The sequence below is a fragment of the Dermacentor albipictus genome, chromosome 2 (genome assembly GCF_038994185.2).
Source record: "Dermacentor albipictus isolate Rhodes 1998 colony chromosome 2, USDA_Dalb.pri_finalv2, whole genome shotgun sequence".
NCBI lineage: Eukaryota > Metazoa > Arthropoda > Arachnida > Ixodida > Ixodidae > Dermacentor > Dermacentor albipictus.
Window position 1 is genome coordinate 59,658,373 of NC_091822.1, and position 24,065 is coordinate 59,682,437.

The 24,065-nt window shown below is 47.2% G+C and overlaps 1 protein-coding gene across 1 annotated transcript in view; it reads right to left on the minus strand.

The window, feature by feature from the left end:
- DZIP1 (DAZ interacting zinc finger protein 1) overlaps positions 1-23,523 on the minus strand; it is a 62,774-nt gene extending 39,251 nt beyond the window's left edge. Inside the window, exons 1-8 of the mRNA XM_070533626.1 lie at positions 23,409-23,523; positions 22,550-22,676; positions 21,255-21,352; positions 19,608-19,679; positions 13,693-13,902; positions 12,091-12,315; positions 10,873-11,163; positions 3,883-4,089 (exon numbers count right to left, since the gene is read on the minus strand). Coding sequence (XP_070389727.1) covers positions 3,883-4,089; positions 10,873-11,163; positions 12,091-12,315; positions 13,693-13,902; positions 19,608-19,679; positions 21,255-21,352; positions 22,550-22,667 — 1,221 coding nt within the window. The 5' untranslated portion in view covers positions 22,668-22,676; positions 23,409-23,523. The remainder of the gene's footprint in view (positions 1-3,882; positions 4,090-10,872; positions 11,164-12,090; positions 12,316-13,692; positions 13,903-19,607; positions 19,680-21,254; positions 21,353-22,549; positions 22,677-23,408) is intronic.
- Between the last annotated feature and the right edge of the window lie 542 nt (positions 23,524-24,065).

The following is a 24,065-nucleotide window of genomic DNA, read 5'->3' on the forward strand; positions in this document are numbered from 1 at the left end:
AGCGAAGACCACAGGCGTTAAAGAGTTGCTACACACTGCCTACGAGGACAACTCGGTCATACTTTTGCGCGTTGTGTTCTTCAACTTTTGCGTGTGCTAAAAAAGTCGCAGTCGGAGTGTCGCAGTTGCGCAAGAAAGGCGAAGCATCGAGTGCGATAGCAAATGCGCATACAGCTATACGAAATAAGGATAGTACCTCTATCGGCCGTTCAAACTTGCACACATACGCTAACTAAACTAACAAGTATGGTGCCAGCGCGCAAAGGAAAACATCAACACATCACACTCGATAACCGCGGACACTCGCTGCCAAACGCTGGCGTGAGGAAGCGTGGCAGCGGCAACGAGCGAAGAAACCTTCGTGCTGTCTATCGCCTCAACTGAGCAGCAAGAACGCAGCGCGCACAAAGGTATAAGCCGTCGACGCACCTGGACTCTGCGCCCAACGCAAACCGCTTTCAAGGGAGGGCGCGCGGCCGTGCACTATGCAGTTGCTGCCAGAGTACAACGCCATCACCGCCTCCCTACCCTCCCCCCGGTGGCTTGCGCACGGCGGAATACTGCGCGCTTCCTTCCCCTTCCCTCCATAGCGCGCGCGAGATTGAGCTGCCGATCGTCGACTCCCCTCACACACTTTCACTCGCACATACAGCATACGGCGCGCGGCGACACTGCGATCGCTTGTGGACTTTATAGGGAACATCACGGCGACGGCGACGGCAAAAATACGCTTCGGGTGTCGATATAAGCCCCATCGCAATAAAAGTGTGGTTACCATTAAAATGTTTGCCAGATTCGACCAAAGGGAGAAGCGTCGACAGCGATAGCAAAGTCTAGCGCTCCGCTTGGACTGCTCGGACGATGTTCTAACCATAATGAGGGCGTGACATGTTGGCGCGAGGCAGCGCGCAAGACAGCTCACGCTAGGTAGAAGGAACTGCCCCCTGTTGCCCTTCCCTGAGGGGAAGGGGAACAGTTATAATTTTTGCCTGTGCCTCCGCCCTGTTGTGAGACTAAACGCCGCACGCAACAACCGCGTCACATCTGGGAGGAGCTTTGCGCCGATCCTAACTCTCCTGCATGCGTAATCATGCGAACGACAATTAAAATTTGCAGTCGGATATCTCGGAGCACAGACACGCTAGAAGAATTCTTGCAAGTGATACTGCGTAGAAACACGGCTGCTTCTAACCCTTCCAATACAAACATACCCACTTACTGCAGTCACCAAGAAGTTAATCATTCGATTTTAGTTAATTATGCTGCTGACAGCGATAATTATCATCTTACTTTATGTCCCCCTGGTCACATACCTTATTTGCATAGGTGATATTCGCGAGCCTTCCAGAGCTTAATTTTAAGAAAGCCATATAAGCTTAATTTTGAACACACGTTATGTGTGTCTTTTTGAGCAATTGCGGCTCACTTAGCACATATTGAGTAGTCGTATATGCCGCTATAGGTTAGTGGCTCGGATGGTTATATAACTCCAAAAAGTGGTGGGCCTGGTTTTTGCTTTTGTGTGAGGTTTCTTTGGGCTTCGGGTGTGCATATATATATATATATATATATATATATATATATATATATATATATATATATATATATATATATATATATATATCACTTTTTCCGGTTTTACGTGCCAAAACCACTTTCTGATTAGGAGGCCCGCCGTAATGGAGAACTCCCGAAATTTTGACCATCTGGGGTTCTTTAACGTCCCCTATATATATATATATATATATATATATATATATATATATATATATATATATATATATATATATATATATATATATATATGGTAACTTGGGCCAAACTATGTATATACGCAAATTCTACGTAGCTGGACAGAACCAAAGTAATGTTTACCGTTGCTTGAACATACCCAGATTATTTTCTTTCGTTCCACCTAATCAGATCATTAGCCTTACTTAGTTAACTAACTTCTCAATTATTATAATTTGATCAAAAGTGTCAATGAGAAAATTGTAGAACAACATGGAAAACTCCTGATACAGCTTTCTGTTACTCAATACGCGCTACATAAAAGTGTTTTTTTCTGAGCGTGAAAGCAGCTCGCGAATACGCGCAGCCACGCCGCAATTTTGCCTTGACATTATTGGTGCTACACGTCAAGTCAATACAGCTGCAGTTAAGAACTTTGAAGGAAAAAACGAAGAACACAAACAAAAACGAGATAGTAAGAATGAACCTACAAATTAAATAAAATCTAACAGAGAAAAAGTTACATGGAGGTAGCAACAAGGGCGGTCTAAGAGACAAGGTAGATAGAGAAGTTCTGAGGAAGATAAAAAAAAAGATTAAGCAGATTAATAAAAAAATGCTAGAATGGCAAGCATGTATAGTGCCACGTGGTAGTGACGCATAAAGAACACAGTAGCAATACTGTGAAGGACAAAACTAACTTTCATTGGGCGAAGCTGTGCCCACAAAAACAGGCTACACTTAAAGAACGGCGACAGCGGCGAACACAGTCGGCGATCATCAAAGTCTGATCAGCGGTTCAAGCGCGTGATGCTTTTATACATCAGTCGTCGAATGTTCCAGAGCAATTGCTGGGACCCGCGTGTCCTCCACAAACTTCTACACTATTCGCGTCGCGCATACATACAGTCAGATTACACGACGTTCGGTGACAGACAGCCGATGGAACCATCAATAACATTCCAGAAACTTCCGATAGAGGCAGGCGCGTCCTGCGCTGTGCGATAACATTCGATAGGCGGTGACAAGCGGTCACGCGGAAAAGATAAACAAGTATACGTGTCAATAGCATACCTGATTAACTCAAGCAGGCTAGGTATGTATTTTCCATCATCGTACTTCAAAGGAGATGCCAATAAAGCATCATCGTCATCATTTGTTTCTCTTCTATGTCATACGCCTTGTAAGTGCAGAATATCGCGCATTAATATTTAGCCAGATCTCAGACGGTTAAGATTTCCGGCCATTCACAAGCGGACATACGGCTCACGTGCGAAAATATAGACCGTATCCACAGACACATATTACGCTAGAAGTATTCGTAAAACAACATTCGGGCCAATTCTGATTCTTGACATAATATTAGTTAAGGCGACTAGCCAATGGCAAAGTTCAATTACGAACGAACAGATATGCGAATTAGAACCCATGGGCCATAGCCACATAGCTTTTTGTTCATAAGTGATATTTGCCATTGGTCACTCGCCTTTGCTCATGTCTAGCATCAGTATTGGCTCCATTTTTATCTTACGAGCAATTCTAGTGCAAAGTAATTTTGTGAATGCGGGTCCTGCTTCGCAGTATCGACCATGCACTGTTCCCTGAATTGAGCCTCAGACAGCCCGCGGAAATGAGGTACGCATTGTGGTTCAAGCAAACTGCAGTCGGCAACAAGCTAATAATAACAAACAAGCTCTGCATTAAAAAATATACCTATATACAGTGCAAATGCCCTTCACTTCCGAAGGGGAGCCTAGCCAGCCAGAATCAGCTCACAGCTTAATGCCTTTGCTCTGCTAATATGCTGGGGAAATTGCAAAATAGAAAGCTCATTGTTCCAAGCTAGAACAACATCTTTGGCTGAGACGTGAGATGAGGATTACCCATAGAATTTCACTTAGGCGTTTAGTTTTCCTGCTGAAACCTGTAACACAAATAAGGATCTGTACGGAAAGGCAGCGGTTTTAGAGACGAAAGGCCGTTCGAGGTGAACTTTATTTGTTGCGTTTGCTTATGGGTGAACTGCTGCTGGCTCCGCTGTCTTCCTGAGATGAAGGATAAAAGTGCACGGCGTTTTTTGCGCGTGCAGCTTGTTTGCAATTCGAAAGTGAGTTACTTAGTCGTGCTCCCGCGTCGTCTCCGCGCCTGTACCTGTGGAAAGCGCAGCGGCGACGCCCTGACCGCCTCGGAGTAAGGCCTGGACAGGCGCAGGGGCGAGCTGGATCCGTCGGCTCGCACGCCGATGCCTGCGGCCTGCGGTGCCGCCCCCTCGCGATGGAGCAGCGAGTGACGGGGGTGGCCACGTGCTGGGACGGGTTCCTCCATTTGCGACAGCTTCCGCTCCAGGGTGGTGCTCGTCTGCGCGTTATTCAGTGGGAGCCCCGTGAATTGGCGACCTCTCTGCTGCCAAGCCTCTCGTATGCCAATGACCGGAAACATTGCACATTGGTGAATGGCATGTAGAGGCAATCACTTTGAGGACATTTTCCCTGGAGATATCGTACGTTCCAGCTTACAGCAAGCGCGTTCGGGGATCGAAACACAGCCAAAAAGCATAGGTTAATTCATCTCTATAACAGCGCTATTCTAAACTAAATTAGGCAGTTACTAGACGTATAAAAACGACCTGCAGAGCCAGTTAGAGCAAGCTTGAAAACACGATAAGGCAGTTGACTGATTAGAGCATTTTATAATGACATAGCCATATAAAGCCCCTGAGCCAACGCGGGAGATGCTGAACGTTCAGTTACCTAAAAAAACATTAACTTCAATATAGGATCGAATAGAACAACAAAAGTTATAACAAGGACATTCTCGGGTTTTTCCGTCGTATTTTTCCTCATTCTCACCGCATGGTTCCACCAGGGCCTAGTGAAAAGCTCACGGAGCAACTCTCGCACCAACGTTTAAGCATAAAGTACGGCAAGTTCACCATCACCAGCGACAGGCTACATTGGGTTCGTACGCGCAGCTACAGACACGCCTATGGACGCGTATTAGCCCCGAGAAAGAGGAATGGCGCCCTCTCGCGAGTGACGTCACGGCCAGGACGCCGCTCGCTCCGGCTCGCTCGGCTGCCGCGCGCGCTCGTTCCCTTCGTGTATGCTTGGGGTATAGGTGGCTCGAGCCGTACATATTGAAGAATAAGTCGGCTTCTTTCAGCTGCAATACCTTAACCACAGTTTCTTCTTCAAAAGCGTGTGAGTCGAGAAACTTTGCGACTTGGATATCGCAAGCTAAGTAGCGTTAAAGGGGTCTACAAGTTTTGCAATGCATATATGCGCCGTGTCTATCGGTAAATTTTGACTAAAAAAAGAATATCTGCAAATTCAACGCGCGAAGTTGTGTATGATGCTTCGCTAAATACTTAACATTCCTTTAGTATTTAGCTATGAGAGGTATTGCATTTTACGTGGAAGAAAAATTTGGTAATTGGCGTCAACATGTTATCCGATGTTAGAAAGACACTGCCCAGCGAAGCTGTCATCATGATTCCTATTACTCTGGTGTGTTGTTCTATTCAAATATGGCCATTCATTAATGCGTAAAAAAATAGTTAGGCGCGCATTTCTTATGAAAATGTTTGCTGCTACTTTCATCCCCCTCTGAAACAGGCCTCCAAAAAACGAATTGCTCATGGCTGCTAACACGACGGCGTGTCATGTAGAGTATTTACATAGTTAATTCACAAACACCATAGTAGCAATCACCTGAGAGAAAAGTTTCGTTGTTTAGATCGACAGCCACTCAACTGAAAGCGATGAAATGTATCATAGTGACCCTCAGTAGCCTTTATCGACAATATGGCACACCCCTGATCACGAAACGGTAGCAATCGACTGTCCGTATGGCGAGGCACGCTATGTCCGCGAAACCCATCAGTTCACTGCAACTTGGAATTAAAACCATAAAGCATTTTTTACAGCGCCAACTGGAATGGCTAAAGTATTCTCGAGCTACTACTACGCAGCTTAGATTGCCTACAAAAGGAAAATTCAAGCACCTTTTGTCTCACCATGTCTCGATCCAGCGTTATTTAATTATACATACGGATAACTATTCGCTTCGTCGGTACTTAAAAGAGAACCTTGCAGGCTAATTTAGGTTGCACCAATCCAATCGCAAACATTCATAAAGAAAGCACCACAAGCCTTGCATATACTTTCACTTGATTTCTGACCCTCCACAGGGGGAATTTCGATATCTTCAATATGTCCCATACTACTAGTCATTGACGCTTCGACTGCTTTCTGGCTGCAGCAATGTGGTCCAGCAGGCATACTTCACTAACAAAATTGGGCCGAGCAGCCTGTGTCAGTTTGCCAAAAAGATTCGTCATGTATATTCCTCAAGCAACAAGCACCAGTAAATTTCTCAAGTGAGTTTGATTTGATTTGATTTATTAATTTCCATTTACACACACACATGTACAGAGGAGTGGTAAATGGAGCTGGATGAGGGAAAAAAGCCGCACAGACGCGGCTTGAGGTAATCTCACCCTCTTAGGTACAATATGGCTGCATGGGGTAACACATCAAGCGCCATATAAATTACATTTATATAGTGGCCATAAAACATTGCAGTTATACAATATATGAAAGCACAGTGAAATATTTCCACGATAACAATGCAAAACACACTGCGGCATTGAAATAAATAAATGATATACACTTGGTAACATAGACAAAAAAAGAGGAACATAACATGCATTATTAATCATTAACAAACGCGCTCTAAAGAGGTGAGTTGAACGTGTAGCACGGAAAAAGGAATATATATTGGTGCATTCCTATTTGTACTCTGTAAATAGCTGTAAGCCTTCATTAACTTTACTTCAAATTTCCGCAGCTTAAAAAAAATAAACTCGTGAAGAACCGCCTAATGTTGACAAGCAGTTAAAGAAGCAAGTGAGGCGTGTAGAATCTAAGCTCCAGTATTAGTTAAGTCCCCGTGCTACTGCCGAGCGTTTCTGTGAGGAAATGCAAAAATTCAATATTATACCATGACCTACTCGTCGAGCAAACCTATTTTAGCGGAATAAAATCAACGTAACTGCTGTAGAAGTCATATGTAGCCAGCTTTGTGACATACTTGTTGCACCGCGGCAGGTATGGTATCATAACTGGATTCCTATAGGCTATGCTTTTGCGATTGTCTATCCGCGCATGAAAAACCCGCAATGGGCTGGTCTGCGTCGCTTCGGCTGGCACTGTAGCGTTGCCTTCGAGAGCTGCATTGTTGTCTGCGAAATTAGCTCTTTGAATAAATGTTCGCAAAGGAAGACGTCGTAAAAATATATTTGAGACGACCACCATAAGTATACAAGCAGAGAGAACGAGGGCGAACAAACGAAAACACCGCAGAAAGCGCCCATACAACGCACGAACTGTAGCAGACGACAGGCGCGAGTCCGTGCCCTGACGTCACGCGAGCGGCGCTCGCAGCGCCGCTCGTGTTCGTTCTCGGGGCTAATAGAACAAAATTTCGGGCTCAGTGGTGATGACGTGCAGCGCCCGCTAGACCTGATATAACCGCTTGGCCGGGTGCCCATTGCCACCATGATTCCCGCGCTCTGCCAAAATGAATGCACGGCTACGCATTCAACGGATGTACCATAAAAACGAATGAGTGCGGATGCCTCTTCTATTACGAGCGTAAGTGCAAATTACGTACAGTAGAGTTCCGTCAGAAATAACTTCACGGGACAGAGAAATATGTTGGTATAATCAGAAGTTTATGTTCAGATAATTATTCCGCAAGTCTGAGAATCTGCTATACCTGGTGCGGCCAAATATCCACCACCCTAAAGACTACATGAAACAATATTAAACGAAAAGGCAGATGCGAATATATGGTGCATGTATACTATCGCGCTCAATATAAGCGACGCTCTCGAGACAGAATGTGGAGAAGGTGTCGCCATTTAAACCATGCGTGTATCCCCTGCTTTCCGTCCTCTGCTTTCTTCGCGGAGCGATAATACATTGGCCCACCGAGCAGCTATTGCTCCATGGCGCATATATTGTCTTTGTTGCTTGGCTTCTTATAATAAGTTTAATACAGATTGGGCCCCTCGTGGGGGGGGGGGGGGGGTTCCCCTCCCTTCTCGTTCTCATGTGTGTGTGTGTGTGTGTCTGTGTGTGTGCGTGTGTGTGTGTGTTGGGGGGGGGGGGGGGGAATGCAGGAAAGAGACGACGAACCTTCTGGAAATAACACGCGTATACTTAACGTTTTCGGCTGGTGGGCCAGCTGAATTTCGAATAACCCCATATATATATATATATATATATATATATATATATATATATATATATATATATATATATATAAACGAGAAGAAAGGGGGTTAACCGAGGGACCCGATATTTATTAGTCATATAATGAGAAGCCAACAAACACTGACACCAAGTACAACATAGGGGAAATTGCATGTGTTTAATAAATGACATAAAGTAATGATAAATTAATGGAAATTAAAGTGGATGAAAAAACAACTTGCCGCAGGTGGGAACGGAACCCACAACCTTCGCATGTCGCGTGCGATGCTCTACCAATTGAGCTACCGCGGCGACGTTTCCCTATCCACTTTCTGGGGTATTTATGTGTAGTAGTAGAACCCTGGGAGTGTTAGCCAGCGCCCCCACTCACAGACCTTGGCGGCGGACGTGGAACGTCTTTTTTTGCCGCAGGCGTCACGAGAATGTGATCTTTTCGTGTTGTTTTTTCATCCACTTTAATTTCCATTAATTTATCATTACTTTATTTCATTTATTAAACACATGCAATTTCCCCTATGTTGTACTTGGTGTCAGTGTTTGTTGGCTTCTCAATATATGACTATATATATATATATATATATATATATATATATATATATATATATATATATATATATATATATATATATATATATGTAGAGAGAGAATAGTTACGAAGGTAGGCGCAGCATGCTCCACGAGGAAGCACACTGCGCTAACGGCTAAGGACTTACAGGCTTCTCCACGGGCCACTGTATTATCGCGTCGCGTAGAAAGCCGGCAGCACAAAGCGCGGGGGTATGCACATTTCTGGAATGGCGAAACCCTGTCCTTTTTTTTCTCGAGAGCACAGCTTCGGCCAGTGCTCACGTGTTGCAGCTCACATTGAGCGCGATAGTACATGTTCCTGATAGAAAATATTGTTTTTGGCACACTTGTTTAACCTGTTGAGTAATCGTGGCATGCCATATCGCTCTGCAAACCTGAGCGCTGCTGCAAATGATGACATTTCAGAAAGCACGTTCAAGGATTGCTCAGTGTATTCATGTTGTTGAAAAAGGTGCACCAAAGTAGTCAAGCCAGACGGCATATGAACCATGAAGATTCCTCAGTAATAGTTTCTGCGATGTCAGCCATACACGTTCACGTATCATCGTCGACGCCGGCGTAGTTGTTCATGTCCACAGAAACACTGTTTGCTTCTCGTGCAGCGAGCAGAACCGTTAAGACCGCCGAGACGCGCCTCCTGTTCAGCCGAGCGATAGAGGCGTCTGTGCCGGCTGCGGAGGTTCGGCTTGACCAGTTTTCTGGTTCGTATTAAGCGGTTTTATTGGAATCATCATTCCTTGAGAACCTAAGCCAGTTTGAGGCACGTTTTATGTGTGTATGCCCGCGCCTAACCTCCTTCCCGCCAACTTGAGTCACTGCGTAGCCCGTGATCAAATGGCTAGAGTCGAGCTGCTGTGGTGATGTAAGCGGGTTCAAAACCAACCGTCGGACTAAATTGTGGCTGGTTATGTGACATTAGGTATGTGCCGCTCTTCAATGAACCTATTTGGCGCCAACTTGAGCCACGTGGTATGTGTCACTGGGTGGTAGCCGCTTTTCATGATAATCACGTACACTACATGCGCTTCTGCTCAGGCAGAGTCAAAATAATTACTCTTAAGACGCACGTCTGAAAACAAAGGGTCTGAGTAGAGGCACGAAGTGCAAGTGACCACCAGGGGGCTTCGATGCCCTCTCCTCGCCCGCCGCTCCAGAGCGAGAAGAGAGATGCACATTGAGGTACCCTAACGACAGCGTTTACACTTATTCGCTGTTTAGCCTTTCGAACAACAGTCTCTGCCAAGAAACTTTTGGAAACTTGGCCACGTCCACATATATCTGAGAAAATTTGCCTGAATGTATTTGCTAGAATGTTTCTTATTGTTGTTTTCACGGCACGAAGCTTGACGCCAGCACAGCCCCACTTTCGCAACGCCACGTTCTGAAGCTTGTCTTTTAATAGACATACGATAACCCTCTGACTTGGAGCTCGACATGGGACTTGAAGTAACTCCAACTGACAGAGTGTCCCATCACATCTTCTGTTAAGGAATATAGTGTGTACGCTTACAATAAGAACGTGTCTCACGACGAGTGTACTCGTAAGTACACAAGAGAGAAATATATATATATATATATATATATATGTGCAGGTAAAGAAAATGGTAGTGTTGCTCACTATGGAAACCTCAATGCGAACCTCCACAGTGAGTTCAGTGTTTCTTTAACGTTAGCTAGCGGCCAGACCCATTCCCCGAAGGACATCAGCGCTTTAAACCGGTACTTGTCCCGGAACGTCACCACCCTTCACATTCCCAAACAAAATGGCGCCCACTTCTAATTACACCTTCCTTGCACATGCGTAGCATTTCACTTGAGAAGGTGATTTCTCGTGGTAGGGCTTATTGTGGTACCGTAGCCACTTACATGAGGCGAGGATATCGTCTGCGTCTGTCATGGTGTACCTTGTGTCGGTATAACGCACGGATTCCTTTTGCTCGATTCTATTTCTTTCATTTCATCCCCCGTTCACAACCAGCCTATCCCGAAGATAACGTGGACGAAGCGCCTCTTGAACAACTTACGAAGCGCTAAACAGAACAGCGTTGTAATCATATAATCATATTCAGTCGTCATATGAGCCCGTCCCTGTCCTGTCGTTGGTTATGGGAACCTGTGCCTTCTCGGGATACTCGACTTGGGAAGAGGGCCGTCAAAATCGGGACTCACAGCCAGGCGGTCTTTTATAGGCACCATTCGTTAACGCAACGGCGTTCCTATTCGGTGTTTTCCTGTGGCATGCAGAGCGCGCCGTAACACTCGAGAGAGAACCCACCTTGGTGAGCGCCACGACGTCCCTGGAGAGCGCGTCCATGCGCTGCAGGAAGAGGCGTTCCTGCTGCGCGAGCCGGCGGCTCACTTCGTCCTTCTGCTGCACCAGCTGCTGGGACAGGCTGGCCAGCGCCGTCTGGCCCTCGGAGAACGAGCCGGGGGGCTCGGCCGACAGCTCCCAGGCACCGGCCTCGCCGGCAGCCGCCACGCCGACTTTGCGGCCGCCCACCGCCATGCTGTCGCACTTGCGCTGCAGCTCGTCCAGCCGGCACAGCAGCTCGTCGCGGAACAGCAGCTGCCGACAGGGAGTGGAGGTGAGGTCAAACAGAGGTCAAAGCTGTACCTCTCGCTGTTCGTCTAGCGGGAACATATTGGCCTCCCTTTAAATGGTTGACGGGCATTCATTCCGCAGCGCTACTATATTAACATCGTCGCGCACTTCATGTTTCGAGCCAACATCGGCGACCAAACTCCCAACCGCGTGAGAGAGAACCGGAAAATCAGACGGCAGCACAGGTGGGCAGTATAACCGAAACTCACTCAGACTCTCTCAAATAAGATTTTTTTTTCTTTTTCTTAGGGCTCTCTTGGACTCTGAGACCGAAAATTCTACTAAGGCGTGCTTACTCGGACTCGCATTCACCAAATTTATACTCAGCCGGGCTCACTCAGGCTCAGACTCGCACTCATGGGAGCCGCTCAAGCTTACTCAGACTGCAGGCTCACGCGTATATCTACAAGTCTCAGTGAGTGAGTCGACACATCAGCGAGTTTGCCGACCTATGGGTAGCAGGAAGCAGTAAGCACACCTTCCGAGGTACCATACCATTTTTCCGCGCCGGAAAAACAGAAAATCAGTTTGATGCATTCGTTTCTAACGAAGTCAGATGCAGCGCCGGTTTACACAGCCGTGCGGTTCACATTGAATAAGAAAGGGGTCATCGGTAGAGAACAGTGTAGTTTCAATCGGTTTGAGGCGTCACGTTGAAGTGTCTGAAATAGTCAACGCCGCTGAACAGAAAGCTAAATATATTCCGAGATAACGGGCTGCTCTCCAACCTATCCAATATACATATGCTATATATTCGATCCGTGCGCATAATTCAACGTTGGCACAACACACGTCTTCTGGGCAACTTCGGGGCCAGTGCCTCTTTCGCGCTACGTAGTTTCTGCCACTTCGAACGCGCGCCGCAGCTGCAGCAGCGATCGTTCCGCTCACTTTGTCCTCGGCGTGCTCGTCGTCCTTCTGCAGCAGGAGACCCCTGAGTTCCTGGAGGCCCCGGTGCAGCTCGCTGGCGGCCGGCGGTGCCGTGCCGGTTGCCACTCGCTGCCACTGCGCCAGCAGGGCGTCCTCGGTGGGCGCCGGCTTGTCCGGGTGCCGCCGCACCACGTGCGCTTGCAGGTACGCCAGGCTGACGAACACCTTGCGGCAGTAGGGACAAGGCTGCGACGACACAGGGCAACGGAGATCGCTGAAGAGACACGTCTGTACGGCGGGCGGCCTCCGCGCAGTCGTTCCTCTTACTGGTAATCTATACGACCGCGTAATACTGTATTCATACAGGACGGGTCGTCTCGCCGAGAAAGACCACAGGCGAGAGAGAAGCTACGGAACTGCTACAAGCTCGCAGCTCGGCTGCGGCGTCCTTGCGTGCGGCATGCTTCGACTACACTGACCCACGTTATGCTTGTAGGTAGACTGATCTTACAAAGTGTCCCGTCGGGCGAATCAAGCTTCAAATGCTGACTTGTCCGTAGATCGAAAGGTCACGCGAGTGATTGGGTGGCCTTTAACACCTGTGCGTCCGTCTGAGCGGAGCAGACTGCAAACGCTGAGCTAGGTCGTGAGAACAGCGCGGCTATTGCGTGGCATATAATGAGTGCGCCAACGCCAAAAATACGCCGGAAATGCACTCTATATAGCTGCTGCCACTGGCTCACGCGCTGGCTTTTAGGAAAGAACAGGCTGGTAGTGCACGCGTTGTAGTATATATAGTGTGCCCCAGGTAACATTAGCCTAGCTGCTTAGCGAAAATAAAAATATTTAAAACACGTTGCAAGACGCGATCGCGTTCAGTCGTCCTACCTCTGACGACTAAACACCGTAGGTTTTGTCATTGTATCTTGCACCGTCCATCTTATATATATTTTTTTTATGCGAAGCATATTACGAGGGCTCAACCCAGCTCCTCAGGCGCGGCGGTGACCATGAAATCACGTGACACCGTGACGTCACGACAGAGGAGAAGTGGCTTTGGCTCAACTCTTGCAAGACGGGCTGGGTGGGAATCGAACCAGGGTCTCCGGAGTGTGGGACGGAGACGCTACCACTGAGCCACGAGTACAACGCTTCAAAGCGGTACAAAAGCGCCTCTAGTGAATGCGGTGTTGCCTTAGAAACGCGCTGTTTCTAAGGCGTGCGTCTCTTGCTCAGGCGCACATTTCGTTGCCGCGCCGAACGCTGCTTTGCTCGACGCTCACCGCGTCCAATGCGGGGCGCGTAGTCGCTGCCCTGTAGCCCATTGTCTTACACCCCTTGGCGGGTCGACGGGAACGCTGTCGCGTTCCACTCTTGAAGGCGAAGAAGTAATGCATGAGTTGTTTCTTCGTCTAGCCGAACCAAATATAGCCAAGCAACAGCAGTTCACCAGGCTAAACAGTGGTTCAACAACTAAAATAAAGGCTAGTATGCTTCGCATCCTGGGCTTAACCTTACCTAAGCCACAGCCATTTTTTTTCGTTGAACAGCTTGCCTAATGTTAGCTGGGAGACAGGGCATGCATACACAAATAGCGTAACAGCGCGCATAAAGTTACGCAACTGCTCCAGTGAGTGCCAAACGGTCGGAGCGTAGCATCTCCAGCTGCTGGTTTTCGATGATGCGGCGTCGCTTGCGGTTCTCTCGCTGCAGCTCCCGTATGGCCTCCTGGTCGCAGATGCGGAACTTGCGCTCCTCTTCCAGCGCCTGCGTCGCCTCCGCCAGCTGTTCTTCGGTGTCAGCCAACGACTGGAGCAGGAGATCCTGCGAGTACTGTCGGCAACAAGCATTGTGCACGAAAATGTGTGTACGATTTCCTCAAGAAATGAACCTTCAGCGTGTCGACCACAGATCTGTGGGCGATCTAGGGCACACATGATAAATACGTGACTAAAATACGCCCTCTTCTATCAATGATTAATTAAATTACAGAGCTTTACGTGCCAAAACCACGATTTGATTGTGAGGCACGTCGTAGTGAGGGACTCCGGATCATTTTTTTTTCTACCTGGGCTTCCTCTACGGATACCCAATCATGGCACATGGGCGTTTTTGCATCCTCCCCCCTCGAAATGAGGCCGCCGCGGCAGGGATTCGATCCCGAGACCTAGGGCTTAGTAGCGCAACGCCATAGCCACTACGTACGCCAACACAGCGGGTTCTTTAAAGTGTGGGCACGTTAGATTACATTATGCAGTGACAGGTCAAGAACGGAGCGGTAAGTGCCCTCTACGGGAACATGTATGCATGCGCCAGCGATACACCTCGTTAATAGTATCTCTCTGCCTACTTGTCCTTTATATCCATGTGCCCGCCTTGGTTTCACTCGGATGTTTCCTGGTCCTGCTCGGGGATATTTTGATACGTCAAGTGTTTTAGGTCCGTGAAAGGATCAATCGGTTCCTTCAGCCTTCCCTGGTACATGGCGTGCGCCCACACACCAAGAGGGGGAAGAGGTCGGCGTGGAGGTACTTTGTGCACAAGCGTAAGGAATAAGGGGATCCGAGGGGCTCGATTCTTTGCTTGTCACAACAAGAAATAGACAGACAGAACTGAGAGAGAGAGCAAGGGGCAAATTAATTGTTCTGCTTAATTTAAATGTACAAATAAGAAGGTAAAGGGTAATGGAAGTCGACGAAAAGCAAACCCGTCCCAGTCAGCAGGGGCGTAGCCAGGGGGGTGGACTTATGGGGCTTAAGCCCCCCCGAAATTTTTTTCGCGCTGTCAATGCACCACCGACCAAAGCAACCCCCGGCGCCGGAAATCGTTCTGGATTTTGTCTAGAATGTTTTTTTTTTTTATGCTCGAAAAGACATTTCACCGCGAAAATTGCAAACTCGGGCTGGATTTTGTGGCAACGCCGATGCACCGGGAGTCGCATAACGCAAGCAGCCCCATCCGAGCACAAAGTTTCAATGGCGCTTTGATGACAAACGGGCTTACCGCGGCATCTCGCGGAGGCTGCGGAATCTACGGAGCGCATGGATATCAATTCCGAAACATTATGGGTATACATCTCAGAAACTTTTGATGTGAGAGGTGCATTGACATTTCAAAAGTAGTGCTTTAGATTTTCAATTGCGGAACTTTGTGGGTCTAGTGCTGTTATCAACATTTGACGCCAAAGGCGCATTGACTTTTCTAAAGTCTTGCATTAAAACATACAACGAGACAAGCCAAATCAACACACTATTAGACAAGTTGACAAAGCACGCAGCGAGGTCCGATGAGACGAAGCGTTGTGGTGGTTCATTTGTGCCATCATGTCACACAAAAAATATCAAATTTTTTTTCCACCTACGCCAAAGCATCCATGTTAAGACACTAAAGCCAGCTAAGGTAACTACGTTCTTATTTATTTTTCCTACTTTGACTTTTATTCGCGAGGACACATAAAGCGTCTTCAATTTTTTTGGTCATGCTACCCTACCCGCGGGCTGCCAGAGCCAGCCGGAGCGCATACGTTTTTCTCGTGTTGCCTGACCAACGCACGGCGCACTTGGGTGCGTGTTCGGTTTGCTCTGGCCGAGTGGATTTTCGCCTGGCAGAGTTTTAGACGCTTTCTGGCTAGCAGATGAGAAAAAGAAACAATGGTCGCTCGCCGCCATCACTGTGGGGAATCAACGGATTACACCGCGTTCGCTTGAGGGCAACCTCATTGGAAAATCTTGGCTCGCCGGTGTACGATACCGAGCAGTATGCGTATGGTTCTCTGTGGGCCAAGCGTCCCACGTTTTTTTTTTTTTATTCTTTCGGTAGCTACGTTAGGTGCACAAAGTAGGCATTCAATTGTGGCCAACATACCTTCCTTGGTTTTTTTTTTTAATTTCGGTGCCCCCGCCCCACAGAAGGAAAAGAAATACATTGTTGCGGCGCAGTGAATTGTTGCATGATGAAAGTTCGATTTTGTTACTTCTTCCTTTGCGGAAAGTAATGTGCCACGGGACGCTTCAGTTGCCGGATACTCTTATTATATTATTGCGATAGCAATTACATGGACACTCCAACCGCATTCCTGCTGTCACCGTCGCACTCATGTTTCGTATAAAGTCCAAGGGCGATAACATCGTTACCGAGCGCCGCATGCTGTCTGTGCGAGTGAAAACGTACGGGAATGGGGGGCTGGAATGGGTGAGCCGACGATGGTGACTCAGTCTTGTGCGCGCAAAGGAGAAACGTGGAGAGCAAGCTAGTCAGCGATACATCTGAGGGAGTGGATAAACGGGGACGGTATCTAGGATTCTGTGAAGCTGTGATTACGCAACATGTTTATTTGCTTCGTTTGACGCATTATACACCATGAATTTTCCTTAGATACGTACATTTATTGGAGACTTATACGTATATTTAAATATCTTGTTGGGAGATTTTGTGTACACATGCAGTGAACTTTGTTTCCAGTGACACTTTTTTGCTCTTTATCAAGCTCTATCTTCGCATTTGTATATCCCCTTGTATCTTCGCATTTCTATGTACGAGGGCGAGTCAAATGAAAGTGAGCTTACCCACCCCGCGCAATAATGGTTCGGTTCATTATCTGCGAGGCATGTGCGTAGAAGAGACGGATGTCTCATTTACAAAAGTTACACGCAGGTGTAAGGATGAAGGTTCTGTAATGCTCTCATACATTCGGTTGAACATGGTTGCTTAACACATTGGAAACTCCAAAAGTTGAACAGCGTGGTGCCGTGAAGTTTTTGACTGTTGAAGGTATTTCGTAAAAAGAAATTGTCGCCCTATGGCTGCCGTGTACGTTGAACATCGAATTTCATTGGCCACTGTGAAGCGTTGGAGCAAACGGTTCAAAGGAGGACGTGAAAGTTGCAAAGACGATCCAAGACGGGACTAAAGCCATCATAAAATCACCCTTAACAAAATTGCAAAAGTTGATGAGGTGATGAGACAGGAACGAAGGATAAGCATCGATGGACTGGCAGAGCGTCTGAACATCAGTCACGATTCGGTTCACGCCATAATTCATGAACATCCCTGTCATCGACTTTTGTGTGCGTAATGGATGCCCAAGATTTTGAACCACCGCCAGAAGACGGAGAAGTTCGGCGCTGCCTTGATTGATCTGATCTGGTATCACAATGAGGGCGACGACTTCTTGTCCGCAATTGCGATCAGGTGCGATCAGGGACGAACCACGGTGCTACTACGAACCTAAAACACGATGGCAAAGCTTACAGTGGAAACATTCGAATTCACCACGCCCAAAGAAAGCAAAGGCCATCATTTCCGCCGGAAAGGTGTTGTTGACTTTTCTTTCGATCGTCAGGGACCATTACGGATAGAATTTGCTAAGTCTTGAGAGACTATCAATTGTTTCCGATACTGTGAAATGCCGTAACGGCTGCGTGTTGCAATGAGGAAGAAACAATGTGGAAAATTGACGAATGGGGTCATCTTGTTCCAGGACAATGCCCACCCCCACATCGCTGATGTATTTAATACAAAACTGGCAACGTTCAAGTGGGAAATGATGCAACATCCGCCACACAGACCAGGCCTGTCGCCTTGCAACATCCACATTTTGGGGCAACCGAAAAAAAACTCAAAGGAACCACATTCGTGTCGGACGATGATGTGAAAAAGAGAGTTGCAGACTTTTTGAAGCTGCAACCCAAGGAATTTTATGAGACCGGAATCACGCAACTCCTTAGTCAATGGGACAAATGACTAAATGCTTATGGAGACTACCTTTAAGTACCCCGTTTGTCATATGTTCGCATTGGCTCACTTTCATTTTACTCGCCGTCGTATATTTTGCAGAACTCCTGCTTTTTATACGTGCTCTCTGTTGCGACTATAATTTCGGTGCAATTACTCACGATACACGACCGGTGACAGCTGCTCCTGCGTAATACATTGGAGCAAATTCCAGCGTCATTGATAGTTTTCATTGGCCGTTGCATACGTACATGAATGTAAACACGGTTCTTGAATGACAAAATTTCATTAACATATTTGTCCAACTTGTTCATTTCATGGCCTTTGCATTTGTCATATCAGCGGCATGCACTGCTTTGTTGGTTTAGAACTGATATAGTTCTAAAGTTCGTGTGATATATTTTTTACTTATTAAATAGACAAAAGCATGGAAGCATTGATATCAGTTATTTTGGACAGCATTTTTGGCACATACGAGTATATTCTTTTATGAAGAATGATATATTTTACTTGTTTTTACGGTGCGTAGCGTTCAAGAATTCGTTTGCAGCATCTTTGGCAATGGCAATGCAATTATTCTTCTTTTATTTGATCCCTCGACAAATTGCTTAAGAGGAACATTTAGCTCGGGCCCCACTCCGACGCAGCCTATTCAAATACATGTAAAACGCAAAAACGCTTTGCTGAGATAACCTCTGGATCGTTTTTAATGAAATTTGTTGCATTTGAGAAAGTTAAATTGTAGTGTCTGTTGGAAGCGGAATTTCGATTTAGGGCCTGAATTCTGTTTAAAATATTTCGAAAAATTTGAAAGTTCGAAAACATAGGAGCACGACATTCACAAATTAACAGCTCCACATCAAGAACAGATATCGCAGTTCTGTCAACGGCATCTATTATAACAGTCGGACAAATTTGCTATGTCAATTTGTATCTTACGTGAATTGGTTACGTTGTGTACAAGGGTTCTGCAAAAGCCGTGTTTTCATAATACTAAATTTTTTATATTCATGTGTAACATATCAATTTTGTCCGCTGTGGATGTGCTATTAGATTAATGTCACAGAATTGTGATATAATTTTTCATTGTTGTGTTACAGAGTTTTAAACTTTATAGTTTCGTTTGCAGAAAATTTGCGATTTTGGCAAATTTTTCATAAAACATTGACAACCTAAATGAAAAATTCGAAACCAGCAGTCACTTGAACTCTCAGCCCCCCCCCCCCCTTCAAATTTTTCTTTTAAATGCGAGAAACATCGTCAAATTTGGTGCAGTGGTTGCCGAGAAAAACGAATTCCCCGTCTACATGTATTTAGATAGGAGCACCCGAGCTAAAGCTTCCTCCTGAGGATGCTATAACTCATTATGTGGCAGCATGTAATAAAGGTCTTCAACGTTACGTCAATGCTCGCCGCAGCAAGGTCCCCCGGGTTGTCGCTGCTTAGTCAACGAGCGCCTGGGAGTTCGGTATCCGGTACGGGTCTTCGAACTCCCCATGGCAAGGGTTGACAAGCTTTAGGTAAATGCCGAGGCTTGTAAAAGGTGGCTTCGATGGAATATTCCGCATTATCGCATTGAAGCTGATGCCGTGTCCAATTTTATTTCTTAAATCCAACAACAGTTTTTTTGTTACACGTACACTCTAGCTATTAAGCGTCATGCAAGAGTACAGAAAATGAGGCAGTGTTAGGCATGCGCCATCATTAGTGCATTAGAGTGCTGACAAATATTGGCTTCTGCGAACAAAACATGTTTTGTTTCTGTTCTAGAAAACAAAAGTCAGCAGCGCAAACGCGTTACCTACCATGAGGTATTCAATGCAGAGTTGTGCCAGCTTGAATAACTTGACGAAGTTGGTGTCCACTGACGTTCCTTCCTGCGGAAACGTCCCCGAGTGACGTCTGTGCGGTAGAATATCGCCTAAACTGCTCAGAGAAGATCACTGAACTCAACTCTGACTTTGAGAAAAGAAAACACACGAGTGCGTATTCGCAATGAAACAGGTGCTTCGCGATGAGACAAGTGTTTCAGAGTGCACCCGGTCTCTGTAAACGCGTACGCACGCAAACACTGACAAATATTGGTGAAGTAGAAGAAACTCTGCTATATACGCTTCTAGCACCTAAAATAATGTCTCTTGGCAAATATGAAGGTTAGAAAACGCCTAGAAGATATAATTTGAAAGTGAAGTCGGCCTCAGAATGTCGGGCCTGCGTCAATGACGTTATCGTGACGTCATTATAGAGCGAAATTAGTTCCGTGTAGCGATAAAGATGTAGACATAGTGCCGTCGCCCATACAAACACAAATAGGAGTACCGCGTGCGTGGTTTGGGTGCGCTGGCGTGGGGCACTCGTCGGGATCGCAACATGTAGCTTGTTCGTGTGTAACGGCGTCGTGACGCATGTACACTTCCTGAATGCCGAAACCGAAACTCGTTCTCAGGAACAGACGTAATGGCAAGCTGGTTAGTGAGTTATTTAGTAAGTTATATAGTTAACTATTTGGGAGCTTAGCATTCCCGTTGAAAAACAAAGTGTACAATCATTTCATTCCACCGGTGCTAACATATGGGGCAGAAACTTGCAGGTTAACAAAGAAGTTCAAGAAGAATTTCGAGAAGCTCGAAAACCATGCAAAGAGCGACGGAACGAAAAATGGTAGGCGTAACGTTAAGAGACGAGAAGAGAACGGAGTGGATTAGAGAGCAAACTGGGATATCTTATATTCCAGTTGACATTAACAGAAAAGGATGAAGCTGGGCCGGCCATGTGATGCGTAGGGGAGATAACCGGTGGACCACTACGGTCACACTACAAGTACGCGTGCTGGCGCGCGAAAGCTCGCGCTAACGCCCCTTGCGTTTGCCGCGCCTCGCGAGTAATGGCGGTTCGAACATACAAAATGCGCGCACTTGGCTCTGGTAGACATCGTTTCGCACTTTTGGGGGGCAGCCAGAGCACCGATACTTGTCTGGCGAAGATATCTGGGCTCGCGTCGACGCGTACGATCTGCCTTGCACCACATGCGTGGGCGTGAGCTGTGGCGCGACGGCAAGCGTATGTGTAGTTTGGCCTTCAGAGCTACAAGATGATTGCCAAGGGAGGGGACGTGCGCAGTCAGGATGAAATTAGGAAGTTTACAGGTGCGAGTTCGAATTAGCTAGCGCAAGAGAGGGGTACTCGGAGATCGCTGGGAGAGACCTTCGTCCTCCAGCGTACATAAATTGATGGTAATGGTGGTGGTGGTGGTGGTGGTGGTGGTGTGTTCTCTCTAGGGTTTAACGTGTCTAAGTTTTCATTTACAGCAACACTGACATGACCGATATTACAAAGTTCCTGGACCTCAGAACTCGCGAAAAAAAACTAGCAAGCCTCAGAACGCCCTGGATACAGGCGCAATGCTACCAATCGTTGCGCAGCCCGACGTAAACTGGGCAATGGTTGCGTACCAGTTCGTGGTCGATGTCGCAGAAGGTGAGGTGGGTGACATTCTTTTGCAGTGCGTTCACGTCCACCTCGCGAGCCACCTGGTCCACGTCCACAGCCGCTGCGCGTGGAGCGAAAGGGTGAGCAAGTCTCGTACTGCGACTTCACAGCGAGTCTCGCCTAAGGGGCTCGCTATTCACTGCACGTTAAAGCGATCCAGAGAGGCAAAAAGAATTACTTCATAAAGGACACTTTCGGCGCATCGAACACGATTCCCTATTGATCTAGAAGAACTACGTAGGCAAAACCTCAGTGAGAGACTAGACAACTGTAACGTGATGAAAGCTCTCTCGGAGCATGTTGCACTGCATTGCAGGAGGTGCGGATGTACTTCAAGGTTTGATGAACCGAACGTGATGCGCAGAAGTAGCCCCGGGCTGACGCGAAAGATAGTAGAGGGAAGACAAATTGCTGGATACGTGTGTCAGTGATCTCTGTTTCACTATCTCAAAGGCACCTGATTTTTTTTTTCTTTCGTACAGACACGCGTCATGCTGTAAGGGATCGATGAGCCGAAAGTGCGGTTCATGTAGTCATTCTTTGACTCGCTGAATATACGGCATATGTATTCTGCAGAATCTAACAGTAAGCATGAGTTGATAGTCTCCTTCATTCTGTAATGCTGACCTTGCCCTGTTGTTCAACCAACTCGCCCCTACACTGCATATACTAGCCTGGATCAAAAGTCTTCTCGCGGTCGCTCCTGAAGGAACCTAAGGTCCACGTTTATGCTCGTGTGCGCGGTGCTCACGTCAGCTTACCGAACTCTCTCGTGTTGTCTCCGTCGCCGGTGATTCCTCCTATACAGTGTGAACGGCAAGGAAGCATAGAGAGTCGTAATAGAAGCGTCGGTTTAATGGCGCAGGATATACTGCCGCGCACCGATTTCAGCCACACAGCCGTGGTGCGACCCGCGTGTAACAAGACTTGGCTGACGGGCGAGCACGTCAGTGACTTGTGGTAACCCGTCACATGTGGCAACCCTCCAAGTGTCCATGATGTCACATTGAAGCACGAAACCATACTGCAAATGCACACGTGTCTTGAACTAGTTCGACTGAAGGGTGGTTTGAATACTTTCCCTGCGTCGTGGCATCATATCGCGATTTACTGGTCGACTGTTCTCTATTGAGGACGACTAAAGTAGCGGAGGAGCGTGCGGTTACTGCTCAATCCTTTACACAATACACACTTGGCAGTACACCTTCCCACGAGCGGACAAGAAAAAAGAAAAAGACCACGCAGAGGCAACACGCACCGATCTTTCGCCAGTCGATCTTCTGGCAGCGGCTGTGGAACTGGAAGCCGTGCAGTGACACCACCGGCTGCGCGGACTCCCCAGCGTCGGAGGATGCCGGCTCCGGACCCTGTTGCATGCTGGTGTCCTGCAGTTGTCGTGCAAGCGAAACCGAGCGTCAATGATGAGAGGACGCGCACTAACCTATAGACAGCGCTGGTAAGACGACGAGCTATGGTCATCCGTTGCTCTTTTTTGGAGGACAGCGCCAGCTATTCACGGTTGTCAGAGAATTCATTCTATATTAGCCTAAGAAAATAAAATAAACGAGTGTCACCGTGTTTGGATACTACTGCTTGAAGGTGATTGCGACTTCCCCACCCCCTGGAGCTCTCCCCCCTCCCCCCCCCCTCCTAGCGGTGTCGGCAGGGAATATGTACTGTTCCTGGGCTAAATGTCCTTACTGAAGACATGAGCGTGTTTGAAATTCGTCACTGTCTCGGTCCAGGTAGCACCGTGACAGCACCACGCAAGTCATGGTCGCGTCTCACGGTCGTGGACGATGCATGCGCAGGCCGTTCCAAGTGCTACTATGTACTCTTGTACTTGTACTATGGACTATGTATATAGTACTCTTGTACGACGTCAAAGTCGTACTCGTGTTTTCCAGCGCGCGAAAACGGAGCATGAGGAGCTTGGTGACGCCGCCTCGGGCCATCGACCGTGCAAATTCGGAAAGGACGCCTTTAATACGGCCTTGCGGGATGTAGCACGGGCGCGATGAACGAGACCGTTCTGAGTTCACGTACTGGAGGAGCGAGATACTGCGACGCGCACATGCTCGTTTCGCGTAACAAAACGGCGGAGAATGGCCACTTACCGTGGCCGGCGAGGCCAGCGCAGCGCGAATGGAATCTCCAGGCTCGCGATTGGGGCCATGGGAGCCGTTGCCGTGGTGACGCGTCGCTCGCTCCGAACAAAAAAGGCGTGCACCTGAGCGCCGCCACGGGACATCGATTAGTGCATCGCTGAACATCGGACGCAGAATATTCGAAGGCACAAAACGAAGACATGTTGCATGTATTGCAGTAAAAAAAAAAAGAAAGACATTAGAAAGAAAGAAAAAAGGGTGGCGGGTGTGGGGTTGGCGAGTGTGGGCAACAAGCGTGGCCTACAGTTCGAGAACGTCAACAACGTCATTACATAAAGCTAAAAAAAGAATACGAAGCTATCACTTCTATTAATTTTTTTCTTACCATATAAGTTTGATCTGTAAGTTACAATAACTGCCTAATTGCTATTTCCCGTCGCTTTGTCCGTTCCTATAAACCACCCGATTCGTTAGCGGCAATCCCTCGCTGTGGGTATGCGCCACGGACATCCAGGGCAATTTAAAAAACAAAGAAATCGTCACGAAGAAAGACGTACGAAAGGCGTACATCACTATTTGTTTTTTCTTCTGCTCAAATTCTTTTTTTTTCCCCTGTTCCCTTTCTTTCTTTTTTTCTCTCGCTCTTTGTAGTCTTTATAGCCCCTA